The 22,339-nt window shown below is 39.3% G+C and overlaps 1 protein-coding gene across 2 annotated transcripts; it reads left to right on the top strand.

The window, feature by feature from the left end:
* The first annotated feature begins 763 nt into the window (after positions 1–763).
* Positions 764–12,497, top strand: LOC134752836 (metaxin-2). 2 transcript variants are annotated; one of them, XM_063688594.1, is made up of 9 exons: positions 764–913; positions 2,211–2,317; positions 3,038–3,268; positions 3,604–3,780; positions 4,892–4,953; positions 5,549–5,699; positions 7,176–7,323; positions 7,986–8,307; positions 10,656–10,799. In XM_063688594.1, exons 1-9 carry the CDS (start codon positions 868–870, stop codon positions 10,687–10,689), a joined length of 1,278 nt encoding a protein of 425 aa, XP_063544664.1. In that variant the 5' UTR covers positions 764–867; the 3' UTR covers positions 10,690–10,799. The 2 variants fall into 2 exon arrangements, with proteins under 2 accessions (XP_063544664.1, XP_063544665.1); XM_063688595.1 differs by lacking the exons at positions 5,549–5,699; positions 7,176–7,323; positions 7,986–8,307; positions 10,656–10,799 and adding an exon at positions 12,266–12,497.
* Positions 12,498–22,339: the final 9,842 nt, after the last annotated feature.

Genomic DNA, 22,339 nt, shown 5'->3' with positions numbered 1-22,339 from the left:
AAGCTATTGAGCCAAAGGCCTTTTGCTTTCACTGGACAATTGTTCGTGTTAGCCGACGATATATAATAACTGGAAGTAGTCGCGTAACATGGTCCGTTATCCGGTGAAAACAACGGAAGTAAGTACAAGGGGCCTCAACTCGACCTCATTTGGTATAAGCGGTTTAGCTGGTATCCCGGTCATAACTTCGAGACCCACCTGACGCCTGGGGGTCTACCGCGAAAACCGAAATTCGCAAATTGAGGGGATCTTGCTCTTTTACTCCAATGAAGGCGTAATTAGAGTGACAGAAAAAATCTCGGTATTTGCCAACTTCGATTTTCGCGGTTATAGACCTGAACTGGTTATAGACTTGAACGTGTAATTGTATATTGAACGTGTAATTGTATATGAACGTGTAATTGTATATTCGACCTGCAATGTAACCTGATTCTTATATACAATAAAAACTAACTAACTAACTAAATGAATCGCGGCGCGTCCACACTAGCACCACTGGCGTTCGCGGCTTCGCGCCGCGTAGTCTGGAGCGTGGGAGCGGGCTTGAGGTCATTTTTTTTAGTGTTAAATTCGAAAATGTATCCTGTAAGGGCAAGGTATGCGGGGTATGCGGTAAGATGATTGTTAATAATACCGGTGAGAAATAATACCACGAAAAGTCTGCAGCGATTTTGATAGCTGTTAAGTTGGTAATACTCCTCAGCTGTCATTAAGGTGTATTTCATAATCCATCTGACAATGACATTGACAAATACATAGTTTCAATTTGCGGAAGAGTTGATGCGGATTTGTGCAGTTATATTGATTGCATTTGTATAAAAATCCAAGATTTTTACTATTTTTTGTGTTTAGATACAGTAGTAAAAAATGCCCGAATTTGACCTTAAAGATTCCATCATAACATCATTCAATTGTGAGTAATTTTCTGTTGCAATTTTTAGTTTCACGTTTTCGTATTACATAATTTTTGTTTCTTGGAATATTGTGTGTTTGTATGACACAATTGTTTATTTATAGATGCTGAGCGCCCTATTTTGATGTAATTCTGTGCTGTTACGAGTTTGATCCGGTTTTGTCTTCTATAACTTAAAAATGAATAACGGGGATCCTATTATTTTTGGTACAAGACCTAAGATTTTGTGTGTGTGTGGAATTTCATTTCATTAACTTGAATTATAGGTGTTCACAGTATAATTAATGTATTCTTTAACACAATGTGTTAACTAGTAACATTTATTTTATAAAACATAACCTCAAAGTTTCATTGTCTAACCATAACACAAGGATTTGCTTTTGTAATATTTTCTTTTTAACTTAAATTCCACAGACTGGATATATCCTATACCTATAAGGGTTTAGTTTTACGTATATCACTTAATATTCCTTGTTAATATTTAGATAAATTCCTCTGTTTGCAATCATCATCAGATATATCGGAGCGGCCAAGGTGCTAACAAATATCTGAACACGCCGGTATTGTCGAGGCGCTAAAGTGCGTGTTCAGATATTTGTGAGCACCTCGGCCGCTCCGATATATCTGATGGCGATTGTACACTTAGTTAGTTTTACTGGGCATTTTCTGCAAATTCACAGCTATTTGCATTGTGCTTATTTTGCGTGAAGTACGGGATAGCAATATTCTAAATACCCCAGCTCCTCCATGAAACCTAGCAAAGCTCTCATAACTAAATAAATAATTATAAACTGTTCTCATAAATAATTGTATTGTGTGGTTTTTTGAATATAATAAAATTCTCGTTTTATTTTTCTCATAGATAGATAGTAAATAGGTAGATAAAGTTGTGATTCATCATACAAGTGTATTTAAATATACACAATTGTGTGTACACTATATCTATACTACTACAAGTGTGACTAGTCAGGAATTTTTAAACCAAGATAGGAAAATGCATGTCATACTTTGTTACATTTACACTTCATTAAATTATTTTATGGTATACAAAGTGTACATCATATTTTATGATATAATTATCATGAAATATGAGATCTCAACAAATATTTTTAAACTGCACATTTTTTCACTCACCAAAGTACAGAAACAAAATGTGTCCACGTTTTACATGACTTATAATAATAATGTACTTTTTTGGTGTTTATATACGAGTTTAGAGAGAGTCCTCTATCATATCCCGAAGGGATATCCCGGAGGGTAATAATGTGTATTCATGAACATGTGGTATATATTTCAGCACAAGAACCATGGCCGGAAAATGTGAAACTGTTCCAGCCGTACGAGGTGGAGCAAATACTGCTTCCGGATAATGCTAGCTGCCTGGCCGTACAGGCCTTCTTGAAAGTGAGTTCACTATGGCATAGTACAGTTCAGAATAAATTGAAAAGTGGAAAAATTACTGCCTTGGGTGAGACTTGATCCAGAGGCCGTGAGTTCAAGTCTCACCCAAGGCAGTAATTTTTCCACTTTTCAATTTATTCTAAGCTTAATAGCATCGATCGCAGACGTTTCTGCTTGTTAAAAATTAATTTAGAATGGGTAGCACATCATAACTGGTGAATTTCCAATATGACTTGGAACTCCGGTGGCCGTTTAAGAAGTGTATAACACTCTTACGGTAGATGTCGCTAGGGTCCCCAAGACCCATATAGTGGGAAGATTTGCTGACTATGGATGAGGTCTTGGTGGCTCAGTTGGCAGAGCGCTGGAGTATCGATCCAGAGGCCGTGAGTTCAAGTCTCACCCAAGGCAGTAATTTTTCCACTTTTCAATTTATTCTAAGCTTAATAGCATCGATCGCAGACGTTTCTGCTTGTTAAAAATTAATATAGTACAGTTCAAATTAGAAATTATTATCTTTTACAATTTGACGATCTTTTTGTGAGTTCATGTTATTTAGAAACATTGTGACATTGTTAAATATTATGTAATTTCCAATAAGAAATAAATTTCTCACTGCGTTCGAGCGCCAAAATACCTCGGCAGAAATGAGCGCCTTTCATCCCTTGGTTAACTATCTACTATTTCGCAACAGTCACAAAAATTCCACATTTTTCTCCCCAGATGTGCAGCCTCCCCTTCGAAGTAGAGATGCGCTGGAACGCTGAGTTCATGTCACCTTCCGGCCGCGTCCCGTTCATCAAGTGTGGGGCCTTCGTGGTCTCGGAGTTGGAGCCGGTGGCTCAGTTCGCCGCCAACAAAGGGGTCTCACTCTGCAGCCAGCTCAGTTCTGAGGAGAAGGCGGAGATGCGCGCTTACATGAGCCTGATCACTAATGTGCTGGTCAACGCTGAGGTAAGCCGGCCAGAATTAATGCAAGATTGGGACATTTTGATAGTTCAAGCGTATTTTTACTTTTTAGGGTTCCGTACCCAAAGGGTAAAAACGGGACCCTATTACTAAGACTCCGCTGTCCGTCTGTCTGTCAGACAGTTGAAATTTTCACAGATGATTTAGTTCTGTTGCCGCTATAACAACAAATACTAAAAAGTACGGAACCCTCGGTGGGCGAGTGCGACTCGCACTTTTTTTGAAACCAATAACTTCTGAATAGGAGGGTTACGGTACACTGAATCCCACGCCGCTAAACTTCACCCAGTAATACCTAAATAACTTTAAAATTGTTTCAGCTTTGGATATCCTGGATAGACGATGAAACTTACAACGCAGTGACCAAAGTGCGCAACTCTTCAGTCTACCCGTGGCCACTGGGCTGGATCCAGACTCGAACCAAGCGCAATATGGTGGCCAAGAGACTTAAGGCACTGCATTGGCATGATAAGACTCTAGACCAAGTTTTGGCTGATGTAAGTATAGTTTTGACGTATAGTTGGTAAATGAGTGAAGCCAAAAATAAGAGCGTGCTTAGGTAACTTTGAACACTTAGTCTGCTTAGCTACTGCTGCTGACTACAAAAAACGTGTATCGAAACCCGAAAACGGCCACTAGCGGCAATAGAAAGTAGTTTGAATTCATGACCTTCCCTGGTTAGTTAGTTAGTTAGTTTTGCTGGGCATTTTCCGCAATTCGACATCCAATGTGCCTATTTTGCGTGAAACGAGGTAGCGCTACTCTAACCACCCCAGCTCCTCCACGAAGCCTAGCAAAGTCTTCAGGTTGCTAGTTGCCTTTAGTGTGCATGGATTCCCTAGGTATTTGCTCCTATATACTTCTACCTGTTTACAGTCTAGGAGAACATGTTTTGTTGTTTCTTCTTCTTCCATGCACGCTCTGTACATGGGGCTGTCAGTTTTACCCATATTATGTAGGTGTTTGTTTAGTGTGTTATGTCCTGTTATTAATCCTACTATTTTACGTAGTTGGCTTCTTGGTGTTTGTGTCGATATTAAAAATTTGATAGATAGATAGATAAACCATTTATTCGTTTGGCACAATACACACATATAAAAAAGAAACGGTAGAGATACAAAAAAACTGGCCAAGTGCGAGTCGGACTCGCGCACCGAGGGTTCTGTACTTTTTAGTATTTGTTGTTATAGCGGCAACAGAAATACATCATCTGTGAACATTTCAACTGTCTAGCTATCACGGTTCATGAGATACAGCCTGGTGACAGACGGACAGCGGAGTCTTAGTAATAGGGTCCCGTTTTTACCCTTGTGTGCGTTGCAGCAAAACAAAAGGGTTCTGGCTCAGTTTTACGCTCCGCTCTTTCGACCGAAGCACTGGTAATTCTGCTAAAGCCTAGTTCATATAGAATTGGCACATAATTAGTTGTAGTTTTTTTTCTATGGCGGGAAAGAAATTGACAATTACAGTTCAATCACCAACCTTCAAAGTTACATGGTGAAAATATTAATTTGCTTGCTTTATGCATTTTAAAGTTTTCGACCATGGAAATTGAGATAAAGAGATTGATCATGCACAAATACCTCACGAATTTCATATTATTTGCAGGTGGACCAATGTTGCCATTCGCTGAGCCAGCGTCTGGGAGACAAGGACTATTTCTTCGGAACGTAAGCTTCACATATTAAGTTACATTACCTTATAATCGTGTAAATTGTGATAATTATCGTATGTGACTGTCATTCTGATGAGATGAATTTATTTATGTGATTCATTTTAAGCATGAACATGTACATACCCTATCTCTTTCATATCCAAAAAAAAACTTGTTTTTATAGCCCAGATAAAATAACAGTTGTAAAATAACTTCCCTAACCGAGCTGTTATTTTATTTTATTATAACATTATTATACAATAGCAATGACTGAGTAGTGAATTTACCAGTCGAACCATCATTTTAGTATCTTGGATATAAAACCAGCTTGACCTAACCTACCCCTGCAAGCCTAACCTCCCTTAGACCCACCCTCCTGGACGCGCTGATCTATTGCCATATCCGCGCTCTGCTCGGGGCCTCTGGGCCTCGCACCCCGCTCATGGTCAAGCCTATAAATAACCATAATGATTCCCTCCCTCCCCTAATCCCAACCTCCTGGACGGCCTCATCTATCCGCGCACTGCTCGGGGCCTCTGGCCCCTCTGGGCCTCGCACCGCGCTCATGGTCAGCCTATAACCTAACCTCACCTTCCCCTCCCTTCCCTTAGCCCCACCCCCCTGGACGCCCTGATCTACGGCCATATCCGCGCGCTGCTCGGGGCCTCTGGGCCTCGCGCCGCGCTCATGGTCAAGCCTATAACCACGGCGCTGCTGTTTCATATGCTGCGGGTGGCCAATCTGACGCAGATGACTTTGACGGTGCGTTTAATACGAATTTATAATGAGTATTTGTTTAAATATGTAGCTGTCGGTTTAATCGCTGTACTCTATCACAAAAAATCCATTGATAGTATTAGATATGTTAAGTCCAAGACAAATTCATGCTTCGAATCCGTACGTTATACCGAAATAGTGGTTGTCAAAAGTTTACGCGTGACAATGACAATATAGTTACCAAAAAACGTATTGTTTTTTAACACGATTTTTTCTTAACACATTGGCTGGGTTGGTAATCTTCTCTGTGTGGCCGTGAGCCGTGAGCATCACCGGTGGGACCAAAAGCTCACTTAAATTTCTATTAGGCGTGGGAGCAATACTGTAGCAGGTAGCTGTAGTATGGTGGGCCAAAATGTTAAATTTTATACATCTATTTAATCTTTGCTACCATTACCACAAAGCGCCTACTTACAAATTTAATATATACGCCAGATGACGCAAATATCACGATTTGAAACCAAGCGTGCCGACTTTTTCGTACAAAATTTAAAATTACTTACCTGTGATAGGAAATATGTTTTTGCCTTTGGGTGCTCGCAATTTTTGGGCTGTTGCAGTTAATTAATTTCAATCTTTATTTCTTTATTTATTTATCATGCAACGAGGCATTTTTTAAGTTTTCACGGACGTCCGGCTGCAACAACTGACGCGCGTGGACTGTTAAGAGCGACAGTCAACCCCGAGGATTTTTCGGGGTTCGGACTTCGGACACGCGAAGTTAATGCATTTGCGTCATTTATGGTATATTTATATCTGTGCGCCTACTCTAGTACCGGTATTATTGCGATAATGAAACTTATAAAGTCAATAATTACAGTGTTTAGGGTTCCGTACCCGAAGGGTAAAAACGGGACCCTATTACCAGAGAGCGAAACTTTGGTGCCGATGACAGACGTATGACGTTAAGTCGCATATAGGATGTTTATTTATTTTTTGGTAATTTATACAAAAATTAAACAGAAATTGGTTGTCTTTTCCAACAATCTTGTTTTTAACATGACAAAGACAGTTATACGTGGCCAGTAAGTATAAAAACTCTCAACTCAAGGTTCAATATCAGTAAACTAAAGAGGCTAAGTAATAAGTTGTTATTTGATTAAGTATCTAGATAACAACACACTGTATTTAGCTTGACGTCATACGTCTGTCATCGGCACCAAAGTTTCGCTCTCTGCCTATTACTAAGACTCCGCTGTCCGTCTGTCCGTCCGTCTGTCACCAGGCTGTAATGAACCGTGATAGCTAGACAGTTGAAATTTTCACAGATTATGTATTTCTGTTGCCGCTATAACAACAAATACTAAAAAGTATGGAACCCTCGGTGCGCGAGTCCGACTCGCACTTGGCCGGTTTTTTGTTGTATTATGTGTTATTTTTAATAGGTACTTTCAATTTCAATAATTTAAACTTGAAGTAGGTAGTTAGCGAATACTAATATCTCTATCCTATCATTGAAAGGCTCAAGAAGAGAACCTAGTGTCCCAAGTGTCCCTGCTGCGTCAGACACCGGAGCGCCCTCGGATAGTTCCTCGCAATACCAGCTCACGCTTGTCTGCTAGTCTCCGGTCTTGGGACGGACAGCGCGGGGACAATACGTTTGGTTACGGTTAGTCTATACTTGCAGCACCAAGTGGCGAGTCGGGCAATGAAAGCCCATGTGCCGTAACTTTTATGCATAATATACTCGTAGTAGTATGAATTTTATGAAATGATGTTTTCGGCTCTGAGCTTAACAAAAGTTTTGTTATCTCCAAAAATAATGTCCTGTTGTTTTTGCCATCCGCGTGGCTGATTGTTCTTCGAATCAGTGGCGGAGTAGCCACGTGGCAAAAGTAGCAAATGCCATGGGGCCCCGCGCGTTTCGGGGCCCCGCGCACCTACGCATTGTGGCCGTAAAGAACCTAAGTTTCACTAAGTTCATCTTCGTCCGACAAAATACGCAATACAGTAGAAATTACATTAGGCTTGCTTGGGGCAGGGAGGGGGGGGGGGGGGGGGGTTAGTTAAAACCACCAAATATCACCAAGGGGAGGGCGTCAAAAATAAGTCAAATATGATCACATGATTTCTTGACGACCCTTTACAACTTAAACGTCGTACTTACTTAATGGCGCAGCGACCCAAAATGAGTCTTGGCCTCCGACACGAGTATACGCCAGTCGTCTCGATCCTGTGCCATCTCCCGCCAGTTATCGGCATGGAGAGCGCTCAAATCAAATCTACTTCAACAGCAACGTGGTATTAACAAAATATTATTTAATTACGCAGGCTTCAAGCCGTTTGCAAGCAAGCAAATAAATATTACAGTCACCAAGGACGGCCTAACATGCCATGCTCCAACGAGACTAGTTCGCTACGAAGAATCCTACGCTTGCGTAAAACAAATCCTAGATAAAGTCCTTGATAATCTAGACTTGGAGAAGGATGATAAGGAGTTTGATTTCGTTGAATTTAGCAGCTCTGAAATGGGGGATGTGAAGACAAATTTGGATAGGATTGAGGAAGATTTCTTGGTTCATTCGGAGATTGATGATACTTCTGAAGCCACTGATGTTTTAGAGAATGAATCCGGTTCGGTTCAGGATTCGAGGTAATTTGTAGTGTAGTTTAAATTTTCACAGTACGCGGTTGTAGTATAAAAATATATAAGTTTGTCATATCAGCCATCAGAGTTAGACCAAGCTAAGTTGGCAGCGATTTTGATAGCCTAGACCAGTGGTTCCTAACCTTTTTGGTACTGTGACCCCTTAGGCTAACTAGGGAACTCGATTTTACCCCTCCTCTATAATCATTAATATTTTTTCTTTTAGATAGGTACCCCCGTAAAATGCCAGTTTTACCCCCAACGGGGGGGGGGGGGGGCACCGCTGGCCTAGACTGTGCAAGTGGTATTTAAAAGTCATAGGGCCAGTTGCACCAACCACAATTAACAGACTGATTAACGTCAATCAACAGAGAACTATGAAACTTTCCATACAATAAAATTTTGCGAACGGTAAAACTGTGATAGGCGGTTTGGTGCAACCGACCCATAGTCTGAGACTATGACGCTATGAGTCTGAGGCTATCAATCCTTTGATACCTATAGAAGTGTCCTACGTGAGCGATCTCGTTACGAACGCGAACGCCGTGGGCCCGCCGCGACGCTTCGCTTCGCGTTCGCGAGTTGTTCGCTTACGTAAGACGCTGCGTTAAGGCCAGGATTACACTTGTAAGTTTTACTTACGTAAGTAGGGACACAGCTATATTACAGAATGAGATATGAATATCGTTATCTCATTCTAGCAAATAGCTTTGTTCCTACTTACGTAAGTAAAACTTACAAGTGTAATCCTAGCCTAAGAGAAGTAGACAGTTTTGCGGTACAAAATTGCATCTCGTTTTGATTACGAGAGTAACGACGACCATATTTTAATATAAGTCCAATGTTCCGATATTATGGTAACTGATGTAAGTCAGACACATTCAGGACTCGAACTACCCTTTCGATTCATCGTCACAAATCCTATTTATTTCTCGGCTTTCGTAGTTAGTGTTTGTTTGTGGTTTTTTTCTTTTGTGAAACGTTTTCTTTTTGGTTTCATTTGCTACTAAGGTGTACTATTAGTAGAAAGTCATATGGTAATTTTGTAAGGTGTTTCTTAAATTTATTTCTACCCACATCGTTTACAGTACAGTTTGCTGATTTCGAGGTTGATATGATTTTACTAGTAAATAAGAACATGATTTTAGATCCCATGACGCGGTTAATACTTCTTATGCGTTTTTTTGTAGTATTCAAGATTTTGATGCCGATATCGACAGCCGTCTGGCTGTTACAGAAACTCCTATCGGCTCTGACATTACTTTCGTTCCTGAAACTGAAGGTTTTATTTTCATTTTTTTTCTTGTAAATTCTAGTAGCTCCTAAAATCTAGTACCTATCGGCACAGAATAAGTAATAGTATTATCATACAGAACGGCCACGCACCGCCCCGCCCCGACTCGAATGACCTCGCCCCGCGACACCAGATTTACGGCCGTTTGCCGGCCGCTCAGTACTATTTTCAAGCAACTTACACACACTATGACGCATGACGAGTGTACAGACGTGCCGTTCACACATAGAAACGCAAGTGATTTTTGATGTATAGCGTGTCCGCCCTGTGCCTTAGGTATGCGAGCGGCGAGCCGGGAGGGGAGGGGGGCGTGACGTGAGCGACGACGAAGGAATGACACAGCGCAGCCGGCACAGCGGTGTTGGTCAGACTATAATTAACGTTTTAATCACACAAATACAAACTTCTTAAATATTAGAGTTTTGAATGATTCACGGTTAGTTTCACTAGACTTATATTGACCGGGATATAAACCGTGATTACCTTTTGTATTATTTGTGAGCTCCCGATATTTCGACGCAATTACATGCATCATGTTCACGGGTGACTGAAGATAGCGGGTGGGTGTCAAAGTTGTGTAGACAGCGCTCTGTCTACCCTCATTCTTGCGCGTCGGCTGCGTTCACTTTCAACGTTACCAACGGTCGCATTCACACTTGTTGGTCCGGTCGCGTTCACACTCGTTGGTCTGTCCAAACACACTACACTCACGGTGTCACTACGCGTGTTTGATTCGGATATCACTGGTTTTTTACACAAACAAATCACAGGATTCCACACATTTGACAGTTTAAACCCATCTTCACGATTAAAATTTTTGTATTTGTGAATTTCAACGGCTTCTCTTACCAATCTTGGTATATAGTGGCGTTCTGTCGAAATGACCTTGGGACTATGCAACTCGATCCAGTGATTTGTACCCGACTCAAGGAGATGCTGAGCAATAGCTGACTTGCGAACGTCATTGTTCTTGACCGCAGCAATGTGTTCTTTAATTCTGCAGGCAATAGTGCGTTTGGTCTGCCCAAATAAATAATAAATGGTTCTTAAATATTTCTAGACTCCGAAGCCACCGTGATGAGCTCGAGCAGTGAGAATATCCGCGTTAAGAAGCTATTGGAGTACATTCGGCAGAAAAACGCGGAATTTAACATCGGGCCGCAAGTCGCCGATGTCGATTGAACTATGTTTTTGGCAATTCTCGTTTTGTGTTGTTGGTGTTTCGAAATATACGTGAAAAGTTCAGTTGAACTTATTTTTTGTAAAACGTTTTATCAGAATGGCAGTCATGTTCATGTAAGTTATTTGTAAAATGTAAATGTAGAAACGAGCGTTACTGTTTCTATAATGTCGGCCGTACACACTCGTCGAGAGTCTCGGCACTGCTCCGATACAATCGGAGAAGCGCGAGACGAGACAATGAAGAGCGAGACGAGAAGGAAGCAGCACACTCGTTCTCGGCCTGTATCGGGGTCTCTTGACGAGTGTGTACAGCCGACATAAAGTTTTAGTAGCTATCAAGTCGTATTGAATAAATTGTATACATTTGAGAAGCAATCATTCTATTCATAATTTGTTTATCACAAGAATATATGTAGGACTGTAGGTATCACCTTCATCCGCTATGATTCTTCTCATTTAGATACTTGGGGTTGGCGCCGCTGTAGTACTAAGTACCTATGTATTTCATTTCATTTCTATATTTCATAGTGTATGTATGTATGTATGTATGTAAACACTTTATTGTACATAAGACAGATTACAAACACAATAAAAGAACATAAATATATACAATGTACAAAGGCGGACTTATTCCTATATTATAGGGTCATCCGTTTACAGATGTAGTGCATAATTGTTTTCCATCGTATTTTCACGGAAACGTTCGTATTTGCATAGAGTAACTTATACTAGAGCGGTACTGTCATAGTAAATTTTGTAACCCCAGTAAATTCACTGCCATCTGTCGACACACTTTAAAACTAAAAATAAATATTTATAAAAATACGATAAAATGTATTTAAATATGGATAAATGATTTTTTTTATTTGCATTAATTATTTTTATGATTTTGACCCATGTTCTTTCACTGATATGCGTTAAAATTATAAATAACAAACGAAACCGTCAACACCCTCTATACGAGTGTAGGCTAAAACTAGTGGCGCCCTCTGATCGAGAATCAAATTTTCGTGATATTCGAGGCACGTTTTTTCCTTAGACTGTATCCATCTATTACGGAGTTATATCTATCTTTGGTATTTGTCATGCTACTTCGGTCAACCTCAGTACTCTTTGTACCGAGACTGATTGAAATAGCAAGAGACGTTCGTACGTTTCCGTGAAAATACGATGGAAAATAATTATGCACTACATCTGTACAGGGGTAGATAAATATATATAGGTATTATTTTCAAAATAATAATTAGCAGATTATTTTAGGTTATTATTCATTCATATAGTACTTTACGTATAGATAAATCGTCGGGTGACAAGCAAAAGTCACTACCACCACAAGTTCATAGCCATACTGGACCGTATTATTATACGAATAAGGTGGATTTTTGTTTAATTATTTTTCAGTAATTAGTGAGTTTTCTTGTCACCTGACGAAATATACCTTGGTATTGTATATATTTACTCCCATCATAAACAATTTTTCCCTTCCAGCCCAACAGAGCTGGACGCCCTCGTCTTCGGGCACGTGTTCACCGTGCTGACGACCCGCCTCCCGCGGCGCCGGCTCGCCGAGACCATCCGCAAGCACGCGCCGCTGCTGGCGCTCGCGCGCCGGGTAGACGAGACGTATTTCAAGCGCCCATAGCGCCCGAGGGTCCAGGACATCTCCACTAAGTTTACTAGCCCTTAGACCGGTTTAGCAAAGTGAGGAGTGTCTTTTCAAAAGGGTTTATTTCTCTATGAAAACCATACAAAAATAAGTCTTGTGAAAATACATACAAGGCTTATTTTTGTATGGTTTTTTCATAGAGAAATAAACCCTTTTGAAAAGACACTCCGCAAGTGATCCATATACGGCACATTGTTCTATATACACGTGTTCACCGTGCTAATGACCTGCCTCCCACGCCGACTGACAGAGACCATTCGCAAGCACGCGCCGCTGCTGGCGCTCGCGCGCCGGGTAGACGAGACGTATTTCAAGCGCCCATAGCGCCCGAGGGTCCAGGACATCTCCACTAAGTTTACTAGCCCTTAGACCGGTTTAGCAAAGTGAGGAGTGTCTTTTCAAAAGGGTTTATTTCTCTATGAAAACCATACAAAAATAAGTCTTGTGAAAATACATACAAGGCTTATTTTTGTATGGTTTTTTCATAGAGAAATAAACCCTTTTGAAAAGACACTCCGCAAGTGATCCATATACGGCACATTGTTCTATATACACGTGTTCACCGTGCTAATGACCTGCCTCCCACGCCGACTGACAGAGACCATTCGCAAGCACGCGCCGCTGCTGGCGCTCGCGCGCCGGGTAGACGAGACGTATTTCAAGCGCCCATAGCGCCCGAGGGTCCAGGACATCTCCACTAAGTTTACTAGCCCTTAGACCGGTTTAGCAAAGTGAGGAGTGTCTTTTCAAAAGGGTTTATTTCTCTATGAAAACCATACAAAAATAAGTCTTGTGAAAATACATACAAGGCTTATTTTTGTATGGTTTTTTCATAGAGAAATAAACCCTTTTGAAAAGACACTCCGCAAGTGATCCATATACGGCACATTGTTCTATATACACGTGTTCACCGTGCTAATGACCTGCCTCCCACGCCGACTGACAGAGACCATTCGCAAGCACGCGCCGCTGCTGGCGCTCGCGCGCCGGGTAGACGAGACGTATTTCAAGCGCCCATAGCGCCCGAGGGTCCAGGACATCTCCACTAAGTTTACTAGCCCTTAGACCGGTTTAGCAAAGTGAGGAGTGTCTTTTCAAAAGGGTTTATTTCTCTATGAAAACCATACAAAAATAAGTCTTGTGAAAATACATACAAGGCTTATTTTTGTATGGTTTTTTCATAGAGAAATAAACCCTTTTGAAAAGACACTCCGCAAGTGATCCATATACGGCACATTGTTCTATATACACGTGTTCACCGTGCTAATGACCTGCCTCCCACGCCGACTGACAGAGACCATTCGCAAGCACGCGCCGCTGCTGGCGCTCGCGCGCCGGGTAGACGAGACGTATTTCAAGCGCCCATAGCGCCCGAGGGTCCAGGACATCTCCACTAAGTTTACTAGCCCTTAGACCAGTTTTATCAGTTCCATATACGGCACATTGTTCTATATACACGTGTTCACCGTGCTAATGACCTGCCTCCCACGCCGACTGACAGAGACCATTCGCAAGCACGCGCCGCTGCTGGCGCTCGCGCGCCGGGTAGACGAGACGTATTTCAAGCGCCCATAGCGCCCGAGGGTCCAGGACATCTCCACTAAGTTTACTAGCCCTTAGACCAGTTTTATCAGTTCCATATACGGCACATTGTTCTATATACACGTGTTCACCGTGCTAATGACCTGCCTCCCACGCCGACTGACCTAGAATTGACGTATTTCAAGCGCCCATAGCGCCCGAGGGTCCAGGACATCTCCACTAAGTTTACTAGTCTTCTAGCCCTTAGACCGGTTACTAGTAGAGGTCGTTTCACGAAAACTGACACGAATGGAATGAACGACACTTTCACTGTATGAGTGACACATTTTAATGTCATTACACAGATATTTTCATTCACCCATTCGTTCCATTCGTGCCAGCTCTTGTGAATTGATCTGTACATTGTTCCGTATATGGCAAGTTCTATATATTGTCAGGTGACAACCAAAACTCACTAATTACTACCACTGAGAAAAGGTAAACAGTACTAGTAACAAAGACAACTTATATTTTTGTTTAATTTTTATTTTGCAATTTGTGACTTTGTTGTCACCTAGTTAAAGCACATTGTTCCGTATATGGAACAAATGGCAGAAATATACAAATTCAAACGGTGTTAAAAAATATGGATATTTTTGGGTTAATTCCATTTAGATAATAAGGAGTATTGTGGATTCTAAGATATTAAGGGTATTTTTTGTATGGGCATAGGACTTGGAATAAATGTCATAATAACATTATTAAATAATGTAACTGTAGGAGGTAATAATACCTAATAATATGTGAATTACTATTTACCTAAAGTTGAGGACAAGAACTAACATTATAATGTAATCTTTTGTCTGTGTTTAGGATCGTTTTCAGATATATTTTTTCGGATAATTCAGTCTCGTCTCGTTTTTGTATTTTTTGACCTCGACTGAGATTTTAAAACTGAATTTCTATGTTAAACTAGTTTAAATCTTACAAAAAAATGTTAAGAGCTATTTTAGAATATCTGTAATAGTTTGTAGATTCTGTGTTGTGCGATATATTTAAATAGAAGCACAAACTAACACCTAGTCCTAAAATGCTAAGTTTGATAAGTACACTTAGATATATAAGGTTCTGTATAGAAACACTTTTTATGCCGACTGTATAGTGTATATAATATATCTCTTACAGAGTCATCAATTGTAAACCTTGTTGATAGTTCCACTATTGGTTGCTTAAGCGATTTTAACTAGGTATCTAGGCAAAAATATTGAAACAATATAATTAACGACATACAAGATCTACGAGTACACCTAGGAGCAATAAAATGGGTTACTTATGGGAATTTCCATAGTGACCCGTTCCATGTATAAATGTTTTTGCAAATATTACTTTCGAGTTTAAAGCATTTAATGTGTTAAGTATTATAAATATTAAGTTTTTTGTTGGGTGTTTGTGTTTATCTAAGTCTTTGTTCGCTATATGATTACTAATTATGAATAATAATTATTAAATTAAATATGTTAGTTAGAAGTTTCGTTTTATTTCATTACTCATTTCTTTTTCAAACTATCCCTACTAATATCTCTTCTTCTTCTTCCTCGCGTTGTCCCGGCATTTTACCACGGCTCCTGGGAGCCTGGGGTCCGCTTGACAACTAATCCTAAGAATCGACGTAGGCACTAGTTTTTACGAAAGCGACTGCCATCTGACCTTTCAACCCAGAGGGGGAACTAGGCCTTGTTAGGATCAGTCCGGTTTCCTCACGATGTTTTCCTTCACCGAAAAGCGACTGGTAAATATCAAATGATATTTCGTACATAAGTTCCGAAGAACTCATTGGTACGAGCCTACAACCTGCGACCTCCGGATTGAAGGATCCCTACTAATATCTAATATTATAAAATACGTAGCTGCGAAAGTAATTTTTCACGTCAGCAGCTCGAACAAGCCTTCTTTCGTCACTCCCTGGAGTGAGGAAAGTGCGACTTTCCTCACTCCAGGGAGTGAAACAAAGTAGCTTTTTAATTTAGTGAAGGCCATGAACTGCCACTTCATACTTTTATTACAATTATTTTTTTTTTCTCTATATTATTCTGTGTAATTCGAAATACATACCTCACTACTGAGGTGAAAAATTATGTGTGCAACACGAGAGCAAAGTTATTTTACATCTCGTGTTTTTGAGTCCCGAGAAAGCGAAAGATTCTATAATTGAATCACGAGTGAAGAAAAACCAACTTTCCTCTCTTGTTGCATAAATAACTATTGTCAGTTACTTCTTCACGTTCACGCTTAAATAATTGAACCGATTTAGATGGAATTTGGCATGTATAGATTGTTTGAGGCCCGGGGAAGGACATGCTATTGGTAGTTTTTAGGGTTCCGTACCCAAAGGGTAAAAACGGGACCCTATTACTAAGACTCCGCTGTCCGTCTGTCACCAGGCTGCATCTCATGAACTGATAGCTAGACAGTTGAAATTTTCACAGATGATGTATTTCTGTTGCCGCTATAACAACAAATACTAAAAATTACGGAACCCTCGGTGCGCGAGTCCGGCTCGCACTTAGCCGGTTTTTTTTTATCAATCATCATCATGCCATTCCACACAGACTAAGTCACAGATAGAAGGTATTATATTTTATCTCTGGTAGCTGGGATGTGCTGTGTATTTTTCAAACAGCATGGGTAGTGGGTACGGTGAAAAATGTCATGTAAATACATACTATTTTAAGAGATTTTGCGTTTGAACGTTATAAATTTTTATTGTATGGCGATATATGACATCTGTCATCGTGCCAATGCTGTTTTAAAAATACATTAGGACTTAGGATAACATTCGTTAAAATTAAATACGTGTTGTGATCCGTTAAAATAGTTTTATTTATGAGTAATTCAATCTTAAATCTCCTAAACGCTCTGGTTCTACAGTAGGTATTTTGTAACCATAAATTCGTATAAGTAATAGGCGGCATGCCATTAATACTATCAATAGTACATTGTGCAACATGGGGCGTAAGTTAAATATTGCAAACGAGAGTATAGTTAATTTGCGACGGCTTGCCGGAGCGATATATAGACCCGAGTTTGCAATATTTATTACGCCCCGAGTTCACAATGTTTTTTATCACACTTGCGATACAAAAATGAAGCATAAAGACAAAAAACTGTTAATTATAATACTAGAAACCTCATAACTCCCTAGGGAAAACGCTTTTCCTATAGTTCCCGCTAAGCCTGCATGCAATTCCACATTTACTGAGCGAGTGTGATGAAAAATATGTTTACTCATACTTATATAAAAAAAATCTAGTTCGTGTAATGGCAGTTCATGGCCTTCACTAAATTAAAAAGCTACATTGTTTCACTCCCTGGGAGAGGAAAGTCGCACTTTCCTCACTCCAGGGAAATCTAATAGGGAATATCGCCTCGTGTGTAATAACCAACGTAGCACACTTGTATCACAATTCACTATTATTGGCACACCTCAATAGAGACACAGCTACATAGGTAATTGTGTATGCTGAAGGCTAAGACCTAAGCTAAAAGTTTTACTGACTAAACATATATTTAGTAAGTACATACCTACATGACAACAATACATTACCTAACCAATTGGCTATGTGCTAAGTCCGTGCTGAGGGAATTTAGGCAGCCGAAGGACCGGCAACCGGCAACTATTACAAAAAAACTTATTAACTTATTTGTTTCAACTTAGTTTTAGTTGTAAGTTTAGTTTTTTGCATGCCAGATGCCGGTGAAATATGTGTTACTTATGTATAATATTGCCTGACCACCTTTTGTAGCATATTTCATGCAAAATAAAGTTATTTGTATTTGTAAAACTAGTATTTCCTTCGCGGACACGTGTCTTTTTTATCCGACTTCAAAAAAAAAGGTTCTCAGTGTGACCGTAAGTTTGTCCACGATTATCTAGCGTTTGGCTGAACCGATTTTGATGCGGTTTTCAAAAAAGTGTTATAGTCTAGCCACTTTCTCGCTGAAGGTCGAACAGCTGCCTAAATCGCCTAAATGCGATGACAAAAGTAGTAAGTACGACATGGTTTTTTTTTTTACTTTTGTGGGTAATACCTACACACGTAAAATATCACATAAATAATTTGTCTCATAGCCGCAGTCACACACAGCCAATACCAACTCTTTATTGCACACCTCAATAAAATAAAATAACTCAATAAAGACAGAAAAATTATAACTAAAAATCAACATATCTTCATCTTATAACATCTTATAGCTAAAATAAAAAAAAACTAGACAAACTATGGATAGTGCAATACAGTATTGTAAGACTATGAACTTATGATTATATCAAAAGGTAGAAAAGTTGGTACTGCCTTAATGTATTACACACTTTTTTTTCTATATTCTACCTAGCATATAAACTACTCATGCGACAAATCCATTATTAACCGACTTCAAAAAAGGAGGAGGTTATCAATTCAACCGTATTTTAGTTTTTAACCGACTTCAAGATTTTAAAGGAGGAGGTTCTCAATTCGGTTGTTTTTTTTTTTTAAATGTTTGTTACTCTATAATTCCGTCATTTCTGGACCGATTTTGAAAATTCTTTTTTTGATTGTATGTATATACATACAGATTGGTCCCGTTTTTGTCAAAAAGCAGTTCTGATGATGGGATCCATGAGGAATCGAGGGAACTCCTCAAATGTTAAAGGCATAATATAGTGATTTTAGTATTTTCATCAACAAATCAAGCACTTACATTTAAAAAAGTGACATTTGATGAAGTGGAACTGCTGATGATGATCAGAACGGAACTCTTCAATGACGCATAGTTCACGTTTGGCGATTTGTCCTCTTCGTTATGTTTGTTAAGCAAGTTAGGTTTTCAAGAAACATTTTTGTCAAGCTCGAGTTCTGATGATGGGATCCATGAGGAATCGAGGGAACTCCTCAAATGTGAAAGGCATACATATAGTGATTTTTGTATTTTTATAAACAAATCCAGCACTTCCATTTTAAAAAGTGACATTTGATGAAGTGAAACTGCTGATGATGATCAGAACGGAACTCTTCAATGACGCATAGTTCACGTTTGGCGATTTGTCTTCTTCGTTATGTTTGTTAAGCAAGTTAGGTTTTTAAGACATATTTTTGTCAAGCTCGAGTTCTGATGATGAGACCCACGCGGAATCGAGGGAACTCCTCAAATGTGAAAGGCATACATATAGTGATTTTTGTATTTTCATCAACAAATCCAGCATTTACATTTTAAAAAGTGACATTTGACGAAGTGGAACTGCTGATGATGATCAGAATGGAACTCTTCAATGACACATAGTTCACGTTTGGCGATTTGTTCTCCTCCTTATGGACCCAAACCCAATCTTGGACCCGGACTCGGACCCGGACCCGGGTCTCAACATGGACCCCAACTCGGACCCGGACCCGGACCGACCTGACCCAAACCTGGACCCGGACAGCCGGACACGGACCTGGACTCGGATCCGGGCCCAGACCCGGACCCGGAAATGCTACGAGAAAAGTGGGTTAGGTGGGTGGGTAGCTTTTGAACTGCGATTCTCACAGAACAGAACTGCTATCAGAAAAGTAGGTTAGGTTAGGTTAGAGCTGTGACCCTTACAGAAACGAAATGCTACCAGAAAAGTAGGTTAGGTTAGGTTAGAACTGCGACCCTTACAAAACCGAAATGCTACTAGAAAAGTGGGTCGGTTTACCTCCTTTTCTACATAATTAGGCAAAAGATGCTGTATTTTTCATTTCATTGTCTGGAATCTAAGAATGCTTTCAGCGGCATCCCCCATTGAAGTCGGTTTTTCTTTCTTAAAAATTATTGTATGTATGTTACCTCAGAACTCCGTCATTTCCAAACCTATTTGTTTTTTTTTTTAATATATTAAACTGGGTCACTCACTCACTCACTGATTCAATCAACATTATCAACTTCGCAATCATCGACTTTATAAACGTGAGTGACGGTTTAATATATTTAATACGTCAGTGCCTCACGGTTTTTTTTTTTTGTTTATAGTCCCTAGTTGGTCGCGTTTTTGTCACTCAGTTTTGATGATGGGATCCATGAGGAATCCAGGGAACTTCTCAAATCTTATAAGCATACATATCTTAGTATTTTCATCAACAAAAGAAAATATAGGTATTTATTTAATACAACCTTGTACATTCTTTATGTTGCTTTCTTTTTGTCTGTTACCTTCCGTGATTCTCACCTGATGGTCTCATCGGAAGATCAGCGCTGGAAGTCGCCAGCAGCATGCTGAGATGGGACCATTTCGTGACACTTTATTTTCACTATGTTTTTTAAATGTATGTCTATTGTCTGTGTGTTTACGAATAAAAAATATTCTATTCTATTCTATTTTACATAAAGAAAAAGAAAACATACATGCAATAGTTATTTGTTATACAAGGGTGCAAAGTTGTATTTGGCACCAAATATAATGACCACCAAAAAATACTCGGGTACCCTAATTAAAGAAATCGCTTTCACAAAAAAAAATACTAAACACCAAAAAAATAAGGTCTAAAATTACATAACTACCACCTGTTTAAATCACGACTGCACTTCAAATTGTATTCAAACACCAAAAATCATGAATGATCACTAAATATAATTAATGATCACCAAATCTTGAAGAGCAAATTAATGCGATATTTTCACTTAAATAAACCACTATGATTACCAAAAAATGTATACATATTACCAAATTAAGTAAAATAATGCCAAAATTACTAGCCCCTCCCGCTCAATCCCCCGTACACCGCACGCGCCGCGCTCGCCTGACCCAATCCTCAATTCAGTCACGCTCCACCGCTTACAGAAAAGAAATGCTACTAGAGAAGTGGGTAAGGTTAGGTTAGAACTGCGATCGTCACAGAAACGAAATGCTACCAGATAAGTAGGTTAGGTTAGAACTGCGACCCTTACAGAAACGAAATGCTACTATAAAAGTGGGTTAGGTTAGGTTTGAACTGCGACCATTACAGAAACGAAGTGCTACAAGAAAAGTGGGTTAGGTTAGGTTAGAACTGCGACCCCTACAGGAACGAAATGCTACTATAAAATTGGGTTATGTTAGGTTAGAACTGCTTCCCTTACAGAAACGAAATGCTACAAAAAAGTGGGTTAGGTTAGAACAGCGACCCTTACAGAAACGAAGTGCTACAAGAAAAGTGGGTTAGGTTAGGTTAGAACTGCGACCCTTACAGAAACGAAATGCTACAAGAAAAGTGGGTTAGGTTAGAACTGCGACCCTTACAGAAACGAAATGCTACTAGAAAAAAGTGACGAAGTTGATTAATTAATTTAATTTAATAACAAGATTATAAATATTTGCACATTTTTAACCGACTTCAAGTAATTTGCTTTAATAGGATAGCAAAATTAAAAAATTTGGTTATAATTTCACATTAAAATGGAGGTCCAATTTTGGTAATCATTTACTATTTTTGGGTTTACAATGATTAGTTTGGAGTCATTTGCTTTAATAGGATAACAAGATTTAAAAAAATTGGTTATAATTTCACATTAAAATGGAGTTCTAAGTTTGGTGATCCTTTACAATTTTTTGGTTAAAAATGATTATTTTGGTGTTATTTGTTTTAAAAGGATAAATATATGGTACAAATTTGGGAATCATTTCTCATTAAATAGTTCTTATTTTGGTGATCATTCATTATTTTGGTGGTAAAAACGAATTTTTTGGTGTTAAATTTTACAAAATTCGTCGATTTGAAACGCGAGCAAGCGAAAGGAGTCTATCAGTTGAACCACGAGCGAAGCGAGTGGTTCTAAAATAGAATCCTGAGCGAGTGTTTTAACATACGAGAAGTAACATACATTTGAAATGGAATGATTTTTTTTTTTTTTTTCAGCCAACTATTGGCCCATAGATAACAAGCCCCCCCTCCCCCACCCGCTTTGCACCCGTGTGTAGCACAAAACGTTTGCCCTCACTTAAGCGAGGAAAATGCAACATCCACAGGCGTTAGATCATCTTCATCACTGGAATCACTCATTTTTTTACGATATTATAACAGAAAACTCTGGAAGTTAGTTGTGTATTTTTACGTCAGTCGGACGGAGTCAGTGAGAAAAGTTTTAAAGTAAAAAATGTTTGTTGACAATATTGACATTTCTGACGATGCGTTTTGAAATTGCATCGACTCAACCTGTGCGTTCAGAATTATATTCAACATCATTATAAAAAACAAGTATTTCTTATGGAATATTAAGGTTTATGACTTAAAATCATTAAATAAAGCTAAATTTGGTATTTTTATTAAATTCTCAAACCATTTATTTATGATAAATAATATGGAACGAACCATTATTATGAGCGTTTTACGTTTTGGTTT

Source organism: Cydia strobilella, chromosome 25 (assembly GCF_947568885.1).
Source record: "Cydia strobilella chromosome 25, ilCydStro3.1, whole genome shotgun sequence".
In the NCBI taxonomy this organism is placed as follows: domain Eukaryota; kingdom Metazoa; phylum Arthropoda; class Insecta; order Lepidoptera; family Tortricidae; genus Cydia; species Cydia strobilella.
Note: the sequence above shows the minus strand (reverse complement) of the source record. Positions and strands in the feature narration are given on the sequence as shown.

What these genes read in the sequence shown, in the direction of transcription:
- LOC134752836 (XM_063688594.1), top strand. Translation starts at nt 868, where the DNA reads ATGCCCGAATTTGACCTTAAAGATTCCATCATAACATCATTCAATT. An exon ending in GGACAATACGTTTGGTTACG is followed by an intron (nt 7,324 to 7,985) that starts GTTAGTCTATAC and finishes TTAATTACGCAG; the next exon opens with GCTTCAAGCCGTTTGCAAGC. An exon ending in GGTTCGGTTCAGGATTCGAG is followed by an intron (nt 8,308 to 10,655) that starts GTAATTTGTAGT and finishes AAATATTTCTAG; the next exon opens with ACTCCGAAGCCACCGTGATG.